Raw genomic sequence first — 17,785 nt, forward strand, 5'->3', positions numbered from 1 at the left:
AGTACTCACTCAAGATGCCTTTAAAATAAAAAGCCCCAAGAATTTAGCAGTGGGACCAATGCCTGCCACCACTAAATTGGTGTGTGTGCATGTTTTCTGCCTCCAAATCAGGTGCCGTGCACGCCAATTTTTACTCTCACGTGTGCAATAGCACAGGAGATCAATTTTTAAATATTCCAATTTAATTGTATTGTTTGTAATGTATGTCTGTATGAATATGTGTAATCTGTGTTTTTGACTTTATGCACCTAGATATAAATTTGTATTATAATAATTTGTAAAAATTGTTCATTTCTACCATGCTTGGTGTAACCTTTACCTAGAATGGAGGCATCTTTACCTTTGGAGCTGGTCTTTGCGGACAGCTGGGCCATAACTTCATAAACAACGAGATAAATCCCCGTCGAGTTCAAGAGTTGATGGGAAGTGAAGTCTCCCAGATCAGCTGTGGCAGGTGAGTGTGTCACGGTGGCAAATCAGCTTGGGATGCACTGGTGTGAGTTTTAATGATTTACTTATCTTTAATGGAAAGACAGTTGTGCATGCTAATAGCTTTAAACAACTTGTGCTGCAAAATACATGAATTTCCATTTTGTCATAACTGCACACAATGGGCTGGATTTTACAGGGCCCCCGTCATTGGGCTCCATGGCGGGGGGAGTTGGGGGGGGTGCCAGATCTTCCCGGTGGTGAGACCTGAATTAACATATGGTAATTAATGAAATGCATACATTTAAATACACTTACCTGCGATCTAATGGTCGGGCCACTATCTTCACAGCGGTAGCCAGCACTCCTGCGCCTTCGCTTTCCCATCTGGGGAAAGCAGACACCGCAGTGGTGGGGAAGGGGGGGGCATGTGAGATTTTTAATGCCGGTGGGGGGTAGGGAATGGGGTCAAACTTTCGTAATTAGTGTACGGGATGGTGGGGAGAGGTGAACTGTGAACTTTTTTCAGTTTGGAGGGGAAAGTCATATTTGAAAGGTAAGTATTTTGCGGGGGGGAGGGGGAGGGCAGATACTTAATTTTATTGTTATTGGGGAGTGGGAAAGGGATGATAGAATCTTGATTTGAATAGCTATGGGGGGGTGGTTCCCTTAAAAAATGTGTATTAGCCGGCAGGGCTGGCTGCCCTTTAAAAATGGCGCCAGCGCCTGCGCACAGGCAACTGACACCATTGTTGGCATCGCAGAGCCTGCCCCCTCCGCGTGATTGGTTGGGGGGGGGGGGCGGGCTGACGAGGGTATTTAAATGAGCCGCTGCGAGGGAGTTCGCGGCAGCATGGTAGTGTGGCTCACTTGTGAGAGCCGCCATTTTTCTCGCCTGCCGCCGAAATCTAGCCCAATTATTGCTCTTTAGCTCTCACTCTGTCTCTTGTCTCTGTCTGTCACTCACCTACCTCTCTGTGTCCCTTGTGGCAATAATCATGAAGTGGGTTGGATTTTGTGTCCATTGACTAGAAATGGAGAGCAAATCTAGCCCAGTGTATAGTTATCTTTGCAGATGAACCGTTCCTTCATTCCCTACCCATCAAAAGCGAAATATAAAGCAACTCCGTCACGTACCAGTTGTCAAGAAAACACCATATGCCAAACAGGAAATATTAATTAATCGGTTGGAAATTTACATTAAACTTCTAATGGAAAAAATCTTACACTTTTAACAAAAAACTGACAACCAAGATGGCCATCGCAGTTTGCATCTGAAATACCAGGAGATCGACTCGGAGACACAAGTCTAACAAGAAGCTCAGCCACAACAATGCTTTGGCTAACTGAGTAGATTATCCAGATCACCCTTGTTAGCGGGACATTCAAAGCCATCTTGATGCATTCATAAGTGGAAACATCCCTCCAGGAGATAAACACTGACAATACCACCTTGAGAGAAGTTTTGGGTTTTAGACTTTGGACTTCATCAAAAACAAAGGGGATTGAGATAATCATGTGACCATCTCCCCAGGCTGTGTAAAACTGGGAGTTTTGTTACACACAAAAGACCAGCAGTAACTGAGTGTGCAGCAGCAGAGAAGGCTGTGTGCTTCCCTTTTCTCTCTCTCTCTCTCTCTCCAGAAAACATCAAGATTGAAAACCAACTGTGACTGTGGACCCTTCAAACCTACAGACTGCTACAGCCAGAGACCAGGGGAAGAGAGCCAACTACAGTTCAGCCTCCAGGAAAACCTTGAGCAAAGTGGGCCAGCCACAAAGTGCACTTTGATCAGCCTAAGACTTCTGGAATACAACTCCAGCTGGAAGACCACCGAATCATTCAACCTCAGACTGTGTATTTAACTTTTATTTATTCTGGACTTTAATCCAACCAAAAAACCTACTTTCCACTTTGTAAGCTGTGTGTGTTTGTGTGATCCTCGTGTGAATGTGTGCGTGAATGTGTAGAGTATTTTTTATTAATTTAGATTGGGTTTAGCTTGTTGAGTCTAATAAACTTACTTTTTTTGTTTAAATCACGAAAACCTGTCCAATTTGGTTCTTTCACGATCACATTAAAGGTTGTGAGGTGGTAGGCACAACCACTGTTTAAAAGGAATAAACTCTGTGTTGCGATCAGGTAAGAGGAAGGGCAAGAGGGATGACTGTGACCCCCCCTCCTCGACTGGCCGTAACACAGTGGATATTTCATATCCCACTTCAGAAACTTCAGAACACAATCCTAGTGCGGTACTGAGGGAGTGCTGCGCTGTTGTAGATACTGTGATTCAGATGAGACGTTAAACTGAGGCTCTATCTGCCTGTTCAGATAGACATACAAGATCCCATGGTCCCATGGCACTATTTAAAGAGCAATGGAGTTCCTGGCCAATATTTATCCCTCAAGCAATATTACAAAAAAAACAAATTGATCATTACCTCCAACTGCCTCCTTTCAGCCTTTTTTTCCTAATTGCAATATTTTTATTACAAAGTTTGCAAAACAAAGGGAAAAAACTTTTTCAAATCCCCCTGTGATTTCTCCTCCTGGGTTGGTCACAACAACATCCAGGAAGTTCCTGGAGACTGCAGGGCAATCCTGGAGAGCTGGCAACACTGATTAGGATCTAGTCCAGTTAAAGATCTGTGGGAATAAGTTACAATTTAAACAGAAATCCTGTTCCATAGCCAACACCTTTCATTGGTTCATGGGAAGGAAAGGGCACACACAGCGATGAAAATTAAAGGTGCCACTTCAATCCTCCTAATCATATTGTAGAATAGTAAGGCACAAAAGGAGGCCATTTGGCCTATCGAGTCTGTGCTAGCTCTTTCAAAGAACAATCTAATTAGTGATACTCCTCCACAGTTTCCTCATATCCCTGCATTTTCTTTTCTCTCCTTCAAATGCTTATCCAGTTCCCTTTTGAAGGCTACTATTGAATCTTTATCCACCACCCTATCAGGCAGTGCATTCCAAATCCTAACCACTCGTTGCGTAAAAATGCTTTTCATCATGTCGCCTCTGATCCTTTTACCAGTTATATGAAATCTGTGCTCTCTGATCATCGACCCTTCAGCTATTGGATACAATTTCTCTTTATTTACTCTATGTAAATACTTCATGATTTCAAACATCTCGATCAAATCTCTTGTTCTTTGCTGCAATGTCATTAAGGTGATAGTACAGGACGATATTCTGCTGTGTGTTTACTGTGTGCCAAATGGTCGGTGGGGAGGATATATGTTTATTTAAAAAACAAAGCATGCAAAGGAAAACTCAAGAGTCCCCAACAATATGAGATGCGCTGTGTAATGCTCCAATGTTGGGAGTATTTGTTTAAGGTCATTGAAAACCAATATCCAAACAGTTCTAGTTCATGTCCTGGGGCACAATGCCTGTCAGAAGTTCTGTAAATGCAGGTTAGGGTCTGTTTGCAACTCTGCAATAACTTGCAATCACAGGGTAACTGCAGGCATTATACTGTTCCTGATTGACTCGACATTGTTCTCTTTTGCTTTATCCCTGTGAATTATATCATAGAATCATACTGCACAGAAGGAGGTCATTCTGCCCATCGTGCTGATGCTGGCTCTTCGAAAGCCCTATCCAGTTAATCGCACTGCCTTGCTCTTTCCCCCTATCTTGCTTGTTCCTGGTTTGTTTTCTTGTTCTGTTTCACTTTCCTGTTTTGAAAATCTTATTGAACATTGTGGTTGACTTTTTCCTTTAACTGCCCTCTGAAGTAGGCTCGCAAGCCAGTCAGTTGTATCAAACCATCTCCTGCTCAGGCCAGTTAGGGATGGGTAATTAATGAAAGCCATCGCCAACGATCTCCCAATCCCAAGAATGAATTTTTAAAAACAACTTGCATTTGCATAGGGCCTTTAATGTAGGAAATATCTCGATGTTCCATAGAAAAGTAACCAGGTAGAGCAGGCCTCGAGCCAGGGGATATTAGATGGGTGACTAAAAGCTTGGTCAAGGAGTTAGGTTTTAGGGAGGGGAGCGAGGCGGAGATGGTTAGGGAGGGAATTCCAGAGTTTAGGGTCTTGGCAGCTTAAGGTATGGCCGCCAGTAGTGGAGTGAAGGGAGAGGGGGCTGCTCAAGAGGATCGCAGAGTGTAGGGTTGCAGAATGTTACAGAGATCGGGAGGGAGGGGGTGAGGCCATGAAGGGATTCAAATATGATGGAGAGCATCTTAAGTCTAGCATATCACTGCAAACATAAGCCAGGAGCTGGAACTGGATACAGCCTGCATCTGCCAGCTTCCTTTCTACGTGTCTGGGGTATCTTGACTAGATATTTCCTGCCATGTAATCTCCTGGGAGAGACTAAAAAACAGGGCCAAAAAGGGGAGAAAACATCTAAAAATTGTCTCCGAACTCCTCAGGCAATCCAAGCCAGTCCGGGAGATTAATTGACCATGCTTATGATAACTGGTAAATCACTCACCTTTTATATGATGTGTTCTCTGCCCCAAGAACCAGTCCAGCTCATGTTTCGAGTGTTACAGAGAGACAGGGTACATCACACAAGCTGGAAACCTATTTCAAAGGTCCACTACTCTCTAGAGAAAGAAGAACTGCCGAACATTTATCCCATTCCTTAGCTACTCTTGCGTAGTTTAAATGCACGATCCCTGGGCCTTCCCAATCTGTCAAACTGAAATAATCTGTCAGCAGGTACACAATCATAGGAACAGGAGGAGGCCAATCAGCCCCTCATGCCTGTTCCACCATTCTGTTAGATTATGGCTGTTGTGTATCTTAACTCCCATCTACCCACCTTGGTTCCATAAGCCTTAATATGCTTGCTTAACAAAAATCTTATCCATTTCGGTTTTGAACTTTTTAGGGAAGAGCAAGCCCTTTCGTTAATTAATATACCTCTATTAGGTCACCTCCTGGTCTACGCTGCATTTAAGTAAAAAGACCCAACTCTTTAAGCCTATCTGATTAACTAAGTTTCTTCAAGCTGGGAATCACCAATCTAACTATATCATTCACAGCATCCTAAACTGGAGGGAAAGTACTTTGCCTTTTCAGTCTAACTTTTAAAAGAGTCAAGACTGCATTACCCTTGTTTGTTATTACGATTCGTAACTGGCTAAATAGAATATAGCACTAACATTATTACTTAATCTCGAATTAAAGGGGACAGAAATGAAAGTGTGTAAAATCTTCTGTTAAAAGTCAAATAGGGAACACCCAAAAAAACTCCATGCACTTTATATTAATTAGATTTTTAAAAATGTTTCTAATACCTGTGCAGGGAAATGTTCACTCACTTGGACAAAGAGATTGGATGATTTCAGGCCAGAAGCTTATAGTGTCTTTGAATGGCGGAGCAGACTCGAAGGGCCGAATGGCCTACTCCTGCTCCTATTTTCTATGTTTCAGTGTTTGCCCTAAGTCCTCCGTGTCAGTAAATCTCTCCAGCCCTCTGTCCTTTCACACACCTTCCCTTTTGCTCTCTTTTCCTCCACCCCTGTTTTATTTGCTTAAAACCTATTACATTTCTCACCTTTGCTAGTTCTGAAGAGGGGTCACTGACCTGAAACGTTCACTCTGCTTCTCTCTCCACAGGTGCTGCCAGACCTGCGGTGTATTTCCAGCACTTTCTGTTTTTATTTCCGATTTCCAGCATCTGCAGTATTTTGCTTTTATTTTAATTTATAGTGTCCGTCTAGTGCCATCTCGTGGCCTTCAGTAGCAGTGGCACCTTGAATTTGTAGTTCACTTTACAGGTCGCCTCATTCGTGTCTTCCTTCATTTCTGACCCAAACTTTTTCTGCTCTTCACTGGACATCCAGGCTATGATGTTCCACCCTCCATCCGCCAATTTTTCAGAGTGGAAAATGGGATCAGAATACCTCCTGCCATAACCCCGTTCACTTTTACACTCCTCTGATTTCCTGCGCAAAGTGACAGGTGATGTACAGGAAGGGGGCTGAAGGGGTTAAATTACGAGGACAGGCTACATAAACCTGTCTTGCCATGAGTTTAGAAGGTTGAGGGGTGATCAAATTGATTTGGTAGGGTAGATACAGAGAAGCTATTTCCTCTGGTGAGAGAATTCAGAGTTAGGTGGCATAATAAAATTTGGAGCTAGGTTATTCAGGAATGAAATCAGGAAGCATTTTCTACACAAAGGGTAGTGGAACTAGAAACCTGGAATTCGCTTCCCCCCCCAAAAGGCTGTGGAAGCTGACTCAATTGAAATTTTCAAGATTGAGATCGATAGTTTGTTGTTCGCTCAGAGGATATGGAGCCAAGGTGGATAAACAGAGTTGAGGTGTAGATTAGCCATAATCTAACTGAAAGGCTTACCTAACATGGCTTACCCCTGTACCTGTGCTTCTTCCTATGTAACATCCACCTATACATGAGTGGGCTTAATTGAATGTTATTTGAATGATGTTTATATTGGTCATTGGCTCTAGCGGACCCCGATGACTGGTAGCACTTTCCCCTGTTATCTGCCCACCAACTACAACTTGAGATGTCTTCCACCCGCAGGATGCCCTCCTGCTCCCTTTTGGTCACTTGCAGCAAATCCGCACTCGCCGCACATTCAGTGCAGAGATTTGTTTGTGCGTCCCTATTTATACATTCCGCGTCATAAGCCCAAAACTGGGAGGTCACGACCACCTCGATCCGTCAGAGAATGGAGAGTCTGTCCTGCTCAGGATTTGGTCACATAACAAACAGGCCGATACTTAGGCTGATAACTCTTGAGTGGAATGAGGTGTTAATCAGAGGTCACTGCAGGGGTGACTTTATCTTGCAGTGGGGGTGATGCTATGCCCTGTTTATAAAATGTTCTGTTAATTTCAATAAGTCTTTGAATTGCCTCTTTGACCAAGCTCATGGTTGCTTGTCCTAATATCTCCTTATGTGGCTCAGTGTCAAATTTTGTCTGATAAGTCCTGTGACCGCCTTGTGATGTTTCTACTTGGTTAAAGGCAGTATATAAATGCAAGTTGTTGTTGTTCTGTGGCCTGAGGAATTCCACTGGAATTGTTTCATTACACCACTTGACGTTGTGTGGAAATTTGGGACAGAATTTTCACCCCCATATGGGGTGGGTACCGAGGTGTGCAGGTACGAAAATTAGAGCCACATCCTGGTTGAAACTTCGCCATCCCATCTCCGGGACATTTTCTGTTGAAAGTGACGGGTAGCCATATAAGCTGGGTTAATATCCTCTTAAGGCCAATTATCAGAGGCTGACTGGAATTTTCCAGTCGGACTGCAGGCTCCCCGAGGCGTCAGGGACTAGGCCTGCTGCTTGGAGGCAGACCTGGGGGCCAGCACTCCAGGCAGGCTTTGAGGCCCTCCCTGCCTGCTTGTCCACAGCTGTGGCTGCAGGCTGACCTGCGGAGGGATTTGCCCCCCTCCAGGCTGGTGGCCTGACAGCTGTGGCCATTTTTTATTTCAAAAGTGTTGAAAGTTGCTGAGAGGCTGCCTCTCTCTCCCTTACCTGCAATGCAGGCTGTAGCTCCTTCTGAGCTGGAGGGCCTCCTACTGGCCCTCCAAATTCAAAAGTACACGTACCCGTCCTTAATTGGGTGGTGAACCTGCCCTCTGGTCACTAATTGGTCAATTTGGGAAAATCACTGCTGGTTGACTGTTTATTACCCATACAGTGTGGGGTTGTGACCCCCATTTGACGCCAATGTTGGGGTCCCAGCCCAAAATCCTGCTTTTGGTCTTTATTTCCATCAGTAATTCTTCACCAGAGTGTTGCGTAAGTGGGCAGACTTGTATCAGAGGGGTGGATGGCTGAGTTCTAATGGTAAAGTTAGCCCTACAACAGCTATGCACCATTTCACCTCTGGCCTCTTGTCCATCCCGCACGCCCTTTGCTCCACCATTGGCAGCCGTGTCTTCAGCCATCTAGGCCCTAAACACAAGAATTCCTTCCCTAAACCTCTTTGCCGCTCTCCCTCTCTATTGCCGTTTAAGCCTTTGTAAAAATCTGTTTCTTTGACTGAGCTTTTGGCTACCTATCCTCAAGTCTCCTTTTGTTTTATTACTGAACCGTGAAGCACTTTGGGATGTTTTAAAAGGTGTTGTATCAATGCAAGTTGCTCTTGTTGTAAAATGCTCTCAGCACTCACCACTAGGCTGCTGGTCAGCAGAGCACTGTTCACGTGTTTCAGTGCACATTGTAAGGTACTAACCTTTACCCTGATATAAGAGCCGCACGCAGCCTGAAGTATAACTTCTTCTGTCGCCTGTTAATGCTTCAAAGCAAACACTTCAGTTCCTGAGCAATACCAATCACGTAAGGTCATTTAATGTAACAGTAACAGATTTCTCCCGACATATTTGTATTTTTAAAAAAACATTGGCAAAAGAGGCAAAGGGAGGACCTTGCATAAATTCAACTCCCAAACCTACAACTTTACGGATAGATTGGAATGCTTCAGAAAACTTTGCACAAATTATTGCCTTGACTTAATTAGCTTAGCTGTCACGTGCAACTAAGCATATAATGTTTGAAATGCATTTCTGCTCTAACATGTCCTTCCTTATTTCAGGCAGCACACTCTCGCCTTTGTTGCTTCTTCTGGGCTAATCTATGCATTTGGACGTGGCAACAGAGGGCAGTTGGGATCCGGACGCACAGTTAACTCTCAAGTTCCATTCAAGGTGGCTGGAAACTGGGTAACTCACACACACAAGCTGCAGCCTAATGGTGAGTAAACCGGGAAGCCTTTCCCCTGATTGACCAACACAACTCTTGCCTGTATAGTTGTGTTCAGTTTGAGTGTGATGCACCCCATGCCCAAAGAGTGAGGCGTTGCAGTTCATCTTGGCTTAGTTTTAGCAGGAAGCGTTTCTTCTGTTACTTATCAATTCAAATCACATTTCAGCTTTTACTCTTGATTTTAGAATTCATACCATTTGCAGTGCTTGATAATTGGTGCATTTGTCGAGCCATTGATAGTCTCATGGATACAGAGGAGGAATGTCTTGAGTTTGAGCACTCGATGAGCAAGCTGACCTCATCTGGGGAGCTGCTAGTGCCGCTAGGTGCCCGTGGACTCTGAAGTGGGGAGAGGAATGGGAGTAGGATTAATCCTGCTCCTAGCTGCTGTGCAGGGACTCGGGCTGGATCTGCACACTTGGGGTTGTCGGGTGAGGACAGGCTTGTGCATCAGGCATCCCCTGTTTAAATTGTCCTCCACTTCGATCAGATTTGGAAAGGATGGCTGTCCGCTGTATAATTGCTGCAGCAGCAGTTGGAACCTTTCAAAACAAAGGGGAGAAAATAGTGGGAGAGAAAAGGAGGCAAAAACAAAATTACTAATATAAATGAAGTCACCAGGTTGATATTTTAAACTTGGTCTTTTTTTTTTTAAAGTATTTTTGACACAGCAACATTTAATCTTATTTACCAAAACAACACAGTTGTTCCAGCAGAAATGTTTGCTAAGTTATCATCCAAAACGCTTCACTCTCTGAAGCTACCACTTGCTCTCTGCCCAGGGAGAAATGGCTATAAGAAAGGGAAGAGACTGTTCCATATAGGAATCCCACACCAAGGGAAGAGACCATTGCAAATAAGAGTCACTCCCCAAATGAAGAGACCATTGGAGATTGGAATTACCTCAGCTATTGTTGGGTGTAGTAATCACTTAGTGAATGAAGAGATGTTGGAGAAACAAGTCCTTCATGGGTGGGAGGTGTGTGTGAATTTTATTTTTGTAACTGAGCTCTTGGGCTACTGTTGAGTTTGCCTTTAAACAATAATTTGTGAAGAGGGGTTATTCATGTTAACAGGTTCCAGATTAACAGAGAATGGAATGCTACTTTGATTTCTATGTCAACGATGCACCTTGAATCATCTCCCATTCTTCTACCAGAATTTAGTGCAAAATTGTGTTTAATTTTTCTTCCCCCTTCCCCTGAGTCCTTGATCTATGCAGGCACATCACAATTATTTTTTTGCGTCAGTTTTAACTGTTAATATTAGACAATTCGACCATGGATGCATGTTTGTTGATGCCAATCCTGTTCTCATCTGAAATAAAAACAAAGTGCTGGACATACTCAGCAGGTCGATCGGCATCTGTGGAGAGAGAAACAGAGTTAACGTTTCAGGTCTGTGACTTTTCATCTGATGAAAGGTCAGACCTGAAACGTTAACTTTGCTTCTCTCTCCACAGATGCTGTCCGACCTGCTGAGTATGTCCAGCACTTCGTTTTTATTTCAGATTTCCAGCATTTGCAGTATTTTGCTTATATTTCACTGTTCTCATCTGATGCCTCCCTACACCTGCAGCCCTAGGCAGCTCACTGCCACCTTCCCAAGGGCAATTAGGAATGGGCAATAAATGCTGGCCTAGCCAGCGACGCCCACATCCCATTATTGAATATAATAAAACATCCAGCAAGATTACTGGGTACCATCAGGACTTGGGATTCTGTCTGATCTTTTCCCTAGACAAGGACATTGAGGCAATGTAGTGCCCCTAATTTCTACCAGATTTGTGAATCTGAGCTATTCCTGCTCTAAGGTCAACATACCTTTCCTCAGGTGTGATGTTTGGAGCTGAATGCAATTCTCCTGATGGGGTCTGACCAGGGCTCTGAACAATTGAAGGATCAGTTCCTCACTTTTAAATTATAATTGAGATAAAGGCCAACATTCCATTAGCGTTTATGATTACTTTGTGTGTCTTTTTTTATTATTTTGTACTTTTTCCCATTTTTGCGTGCATGAGCACCTAAATCCCTTTTGCTCCTTCACATTTCCGAGTTCCTCACCATTAAGAAAACATTCCGATTTGTCTTTCTCCGATCCAGAGTGGATGACCTCACACTTCCCCATATTGAACTCAGTCTGCCCTGGTCCTGCCCCCTCATTTAGTCTGTGTATGTCCCTTTGCAACTTTCTGCTCGCTGCAACTCAACTTAGTGTCCCTCTAACCTAGTGTCATCTGCAATCTTTGATATATCTATTCCTACATCCAAGTAATTATTACATATCGTGAAAAACTGAGGCCCAAGTACAAATTCCTGTGGGATGCCATTGGTCACATGGCAGCAATCAGGAAAGAAAAATTGGGCTGTTGATCTGCAACACCAGTTTACATCCTGGGAGGCAAGTGGAAACTCTACCACAAAGACTGCAAAGAGGTGTGGGACTCGATGCAGTTGTTTATTATAGGCCAGAGAAGCTAGTTTGTGCCTTTGACTTCTGCAAAGCAGAATAAAGTAGGGATTATGGTGTCTTGGGTCTCTTGAATGAAAAGGGATTTAGCTTAAAGTAACCATGGTTTGGCGTGCATGTATTTTATTTCTCGTTCACTGGCGCTGGTGTATGCACTGGTGGTTTCCCTTTGCGATATAGTTGGTATAAATGTCTATAGTCGCTACCAGCTGTATAATACCAAATGTGTCATAGCAACAGAAGAACATAGGAGGAGGAGTAGGCCATTTGGCTCCTCGAGCCTGCTCTGTCATTCAACTAGATCAGGGCTGATCTTCCACCTCAATGACATTTTCCCGCACTATCCCCATATCCCTGGATATCTTTAATATCTGGAAATCTGTCGATCTCTGACTTGAACATACTCAATGACTGAGCCTCCACAGCCCTCTGCGATAGTGAATACCACAGATTCACCACCCTCTGAGTGAAGAAATTCCTCCTCATCTCAGTCCTAAAGGGCCTACCTCTTATTTTGAGACTGTCCTCTGGTTCTAGCCCCTCACTCGCCCCTGCCCCCCCCCCACCGGCCCCATCGTTCCTGCAACAACCCTGTCACACCCTGTAACCATTTTGTATGCCTCAATGAGATCACCTCTCATGCTTCTAAACTCTAGCGAATATAGGCCCAGTCTCCTCAAAGGACAATCCTGCCATCCCAGGAATCAGTCTGGTGTCATCAGCCTTGGGTCAGCAGTAGCAGTCTCACCTCCTGAGTCAGAAAGCTGCGGGTTCAAATCTCCCTCCAGGACTCGGGCATGTAATCTGAGCTGACCTTTCAGTGCAGTGCTGATGGAACACTGCATTGTCTGAGGTGTCAGCCTTCGGATGAAATGTTAAACTGAGGCCCCAGCTGCCTGCCCAGTTGGCCATCAAAGCTGCCACTGGGCCGTTGCGCCGAAGTACCTTGGCCATTATTCCTCCCTTAACCAAGACAGTCAAAACAGAATAAGTGGGCAATCATCTCCTGCTTGTAGTATCTTGCTGCGTGAAAATTGTTGTAATTTGTGTGTAGCATTTTGAGCTGTTTCATAGGCTGGAATTTTACGCCATCCCAGCGGGTCGGATGGTGGACTGGGGTCGGCGTAAAATTGAGCGGCCGGCTCAGGGAGGCATACCCACCCCGATTCTGCCTCTGACCAAGTTTACGGAGGTACGGCGGGGGGGAGGTGGGGGCAGGGGGTGGGAAACGGCTCGCCCACCTGAAGCCAATCAAGACCCTTAAGCGGCCACTTAAGGGCCCTCGCCCACCTCCACAGGTATTTTACCTGTGGCAAGCGGGTGTGCTGGGGACGTGAAAGGCCGCCCAGCGATAGCTGCCTGCCATTCCGCACCCCATGGAGGGGGGGGGGGCATGGCAGTCGGGCACAGGGTGCCCGATTGAGGGCCGTCCCCGCCTTCCAACCCAACCCCGGGATCCAAGACGCCCCTCTCCCCCCAAACGACCACGCTAGCCTCACCAGGGCATGACCGATCCCCCTGGTGAGGCAACCCAAACATACCTACAGTCCTGGCTCCTTGGTATCCTCCTCGGTCGGCTGGGCTGCAGTCCCAGCAGTGGCCACTGCTCCTGGTGGCGCTGCTGAGACTATGAGCTGCCGGCCCGTTGATTGGCCGGCAGCTCAGTGAGGCAAGACCTCCTCCCTCAAGTGGGTGGAAGTCACGCCTCGGGACAATTAAAGCCCGGGGACCTGTAAAATATGGGACGGATCCCCAGGCTGGGCGGAAGCAGGGTCATCACCAACATTTATGTCGGAGTCCAGCTCCCGTCTGCTCACTGTAAAATTCGGGCCATAGAGAGGCAAGAAGGTGCGTATATATAAATACAAGCCCTTTTGCCTTTTAGGTTACATTCAGCCCCTATAATGACAGGTTTACAGTCTGATACAAAGCAGAGGTGATTCTCAAAGCAACTCCAACCACCAGCAACAAGGATCTGAAGCTTGGTGCAGCCAGTGACCTGACTCTGGATCTGCTGACCCCTCGACAGGCTGATGATGCTGTGATTCCACCCACTATGCCTATTGAACAAGAACTCATTCCCCCAGATTACCCTCGTCCACTCAGTATAGATTGGAAACAAAAACTCTGGACTCTGTTCCCAAGCAGTACCATCTCAGTCTTATCCCTCTCCTGATGCATAGCTGCCTTCTAGCACACCCTAGGCCAACAGGGAAAGGATCATGTCTACATGTTGAAGTGTCCCACATTGGGTGATATTTTGTGAGCCTTAACGTTTATGTCGGCAAATTGTTGATGATTGTAAGTCTAAAAAAAATGTAAGTCTTAATGTTTTGAACCATAAATCACGCTCTTTATTGAGACTTGCTTTGATCTGATGACAGATCAGTCCAAGTACCGTGTGCTGAAACATGTTTGCTGTGGAGGGGATCAGAGTTTTGCACTTTACTTTCAGCATGAGGTGAGACCAAACTCAGTTAATGCGTACATGAGAAATGCTTCAAAAGTGTTGCTATTCCTTGATCTAAAGGAGGGGGAGCGGGTGCATGATGTGGAGTTGTGGGATATGATTTTTTTTGATTCATTCCTGGTATGTGGGCATCACTGACATTCTTATATTCTGTATGTTAATAGATGTTTCACTTAGTGGTTTAGAATGATGTGTAAACAATTTGCATTACATGTCATCTATTTGAGTTAAATATGGTGCAATCATTGCCCTGCGCAGGGGTTATTATTTGCCAATGGTCAGCTTAAATTGAAAAGCATCTCAACCTTAACCCAGCTAAACATACACAGAAATGTATACAGTTAAAAATCAAAAGTAGTGTTTAGTGCTTTAATGGTTAAGAAATGAGGCTCGCTCCAGATGTGCCATTCTGTAAATGCTCTTCACTTTTTGGTTTCCATTCCTGCCTTCCTTGACTAAGTAGCTTGCTAGCCACATTAAAGTGTAGTCAAGAGTCACATACAGCCCAGACTGGGTAACGGCGAAAGGTTCCCTTCCCAAAAGGACATTGAGTTTTTAACGATGATCCAACAGCTTCAAGGTTACTTTACTGTTATTAGCTTTTATTAAAATTAATTCAACTCCTCAAACTACTATAGTGGGGATTTGAACTCTTGTTCGCTGGATTATTAGTCCGGGCTGTTAGATTACCAGTCCAGTAATCTGTCATTCCTGGTAACCAGAAACACAGAATAGAATATCCGGTCATTTCTCATTGTGGGATCTTGCTGTTCGTAAATTGGCTGCTGAGTTGGCTTACATAACAACAGTGGCTACATTAAAAAAATTACTTCATTAGTTGTGGAATGCTTTGTGTTGTCTTCATATGCAAAAAGCGCCACATCGGGAAATAATTTGCAGAGCAATGGGGAAAGGGCAGGGAGTGGGACTAGCTAAGTTCCTATTGCAGAGAGTAGGCACAGGCTAAATGGCCTCTTTCTGTGCTGTAACCATTCTATGGTAGAAATGCAAGCTCTCTGTTTCTGTGATGCAGGATTGTGTAGCCAAGGGATTTCATAAAATTTTAATTAGAAGACAAAGCTTTGCCCTCATAATAAGTGGGCACATTTCCTCTCCTTAAACATGCTTACGGCTCATTTTACAACTTTAATCTTAATATGCTGAGGTTTGACCTTGACCCCACTGATGTAATCACCATTGTGTGTCTGTAATTCATGCCAATAAACTGTTTAAAGGATTGGTAAAGCTCTGAAAGCTGAGAGTTTTCTCTGCCAAAACTCAAAATCCCTTTTGTTTTGACTTAATCTCCCGTCTCGGCTCCCAACAAAAAGCCAGAATTAAGCGCTTGGAGATTTTTGTCACATTTTGAATGCAGCACACGTTTCTACCATCTCCTCTCTTCTCAAATTCATGCTCATTATTTCTCCTTCCAGAACTCTCAAGTCCCTGATGACTTCCGCTGTTTGGATCATTTAAGGCATGTCAGGATAATAAATAACAATGTGAATAGGTGGATGCTGAGTCTTTCAGGGAAGGACGTACTTAAGTAAGTTTTGATCCAGCTCTGATTACCGCTGACAAATGTCTTAATTGGATTAATTTTTGTCTCAGCTTGTTGAGCAATGTCATGTTCTATAATAGAGTGGCTGCTCCGCCCTCCTTCCCTCAGTGAAGCATTCCTCAGTTATGCCAATTGGCCTGGTGTTTTCTCCCTGTTTCAGTACCATTTCCTAACCTATTTTTGGGCACTCATCCTGCTCCTCGGCCTTTCGCAATGCCTCACTCCCGTTGCCATGGGAGACTGATAGGGCTGCCTCAGACAGTCCCAGAAGGCAGGGCCGAAAATTGTAGGCTTGATCAAACTGCTCCTTTAGAAATTTTAGGACCAAAATCCAGCCTCTGATTTCTCAAAGAAACTTCCTTTCAATTAAATAAAAACCTGCCTTGCTTTAAAATTTCATTCACAATTTGTGAAAATTTTCAAATGTTTTTTCACACGGATTTAGATATATATTGAAGAATTTAGAGCTAGAATCTTGCACGTTCTTTTTCACTTTGTTCTTTGCTCTGCACATTTCCCTTATTCCTGCTGGTTGTGGCTAAGTGCTTGGTTTTGAATATGATCTGATATCTGTCACTGAGACGTGGTTGCAGGATGACCAGGACTGGAATCTAAATGTTCAAGGATATTCAACGTTCCGGAAGAATAGGCAGAAAGGAAAAGGAGGTGGGGAAGCTTTGCTATTAAAGGAAGGGATCAGTGCAGTTGTGAGTAATGTTATAGGTGTATTACATCACGATGTAGAATCCGTTTGGGTGGAAATAAGGAATCCGTTTGGGTGGAAAGAAATCACGGGTGGGAGTGGTCTATAGGCCCCCAAGGAGCTGTCTCTCTGTAGGACAAGCTATAAATCAGGAAAAAATGGAGGAGTGTAAGAAGGGCACTGCAATTGTCATGGGTGATTTTAATCTGCATATAGACTGGACAAATCAAATTGGCAAGGGTAGAATGGAAGACGAATTTTTAGAGTGCCTCAGGGATTGTTACTTCGAACAATATGTTGCAGAACCTACCCGGGAACAGGCTATTTTAGATTTGGTAATGTGTAATGAGGTAGGATTAATAAGAGATCTCGTAGTTAAGGATCCTCTAGGAGGAAGCGATCATAACATGGTAGAATTTCAAATTCAGTTTGAGGGTGAGTAACTTGGGTCTCAAACCAGTGTCTTCAACTTAAACAAGGGCAATTACAGAGGTATGAAGAAAGAGTTGTCGAAAGTGGGCTGGGAAGATAGACTACAGGGGAAGTCAGTAGATGAGCAGTGGCAGACGTCTAAGCAGATATTTCATAACACTCGGCAAACATTTATTCCAGTCAGAAGGAAGGACTCGAAGAGAACGATGAACCACCCATGGGTAACAAAAGAAGTTAGGAGAATATCAAATCAAAAACAAAGGCGTACATACTGGCAAAAGTTAGTGGTAGGCCAGAGGATTGGGAATTTTTTAGAAACTAGCAACAGATGACTAAAAAGGAGAAAATTGATTATGAAAGTAAATTGGCAAGAAATATAAAAACAAACAGTACGAGATTCTCTGGGTATATTGAAAGGAAGAGAGTAGCTAAAGTAAGTGTGGGGCCCTTAGAAGATGAGAATGGGGAATTAATAACAGGGAACAAGGAAATGGCAGATAATTTAAACCAATATTTTGCATCATTCTTCACGGTTGAGGACACTATAAACATCCCAACAATAGTAGATGAGCAAGGTGTAAATGGGAGGGAGGAACTTGGAACGATCTCTATCATGAGGGAAAAGGTGCTGGATAAACTGATGGGACTAAAGGCAGACAAGACACCAGGACCTGATGGCCTGCATCCAAGGGTTTTAAAAGAAGTGGCTGCAGAGATAGTGGAGGCATTGGTCATAATATACCAAAGCTCACTGGATTCCGGTAGGGTACCAGCGGATTGGAAAACCGCTAATGTGACACCTGTATTCAAGAAAGGAAGAAGGCAGAAAACAGGAAACTATAGGTCAGTTAACTTATCAGTCATTGGGAAAATGCTTGAGTTGGTTATTAGGGAAGAAATAGCAGGACATTTAGAAAAACATAATGCAATCAAACAGAGTCAACATGGTTTTATGAAAGGGAAATCATGTTTGACAAATTTGTTAGAGTTCTTTGAGGA

General features: G+C 44.1%; 1 protein-coding gene across 2 annotated transcripts in view; it reads left to right on the top strand.

The window, feature by feature from the left end:
* Window positions 1-17,785, top strand: part of LOC137376896 (probable E3 ubiquitin-protein ligase HERC3) — an 89,839-nt gene that overhangs the window by 29,442 nt on the left and 42,612 nt on the right. For both annotated transcript variants that reach the window (XM_068045856.1, XM_068045863.1), the window contains exons 7-10: window positions 324-454; window positions 8,982-9,139; window positions 14,005-14,081; window positions 15,524-15,636. In XM_068045856.1, coding sequence (XP_067901957.1) covers window positions 324-454; window positions 8,982-9,139; window positions 14,005-14,081; window positions 15,524-15,636 — 479 coding nt within the window. The remainder of the gene's footprint in view (window positions 1-323; window positions 455-8,981; window positions 9,140-14,004; window positions 14,082-15,523; window positions 15,637-17,785) is intronic.

This window comes from Heterodontus francisci, chromosome 1 (assembly GCF_036365525.1).
Source record: "Heterodontus francisci isolate sHetFra1 chromosome 1, sHetFra1.hap1, whole genome shotgun sequence".
NCBI lineage: Eukaryota > Metazoa > Chordata > Chondrichthyes > Heterodontiformes > Heterodontidae > Heterodontus > Heterodontus francisci.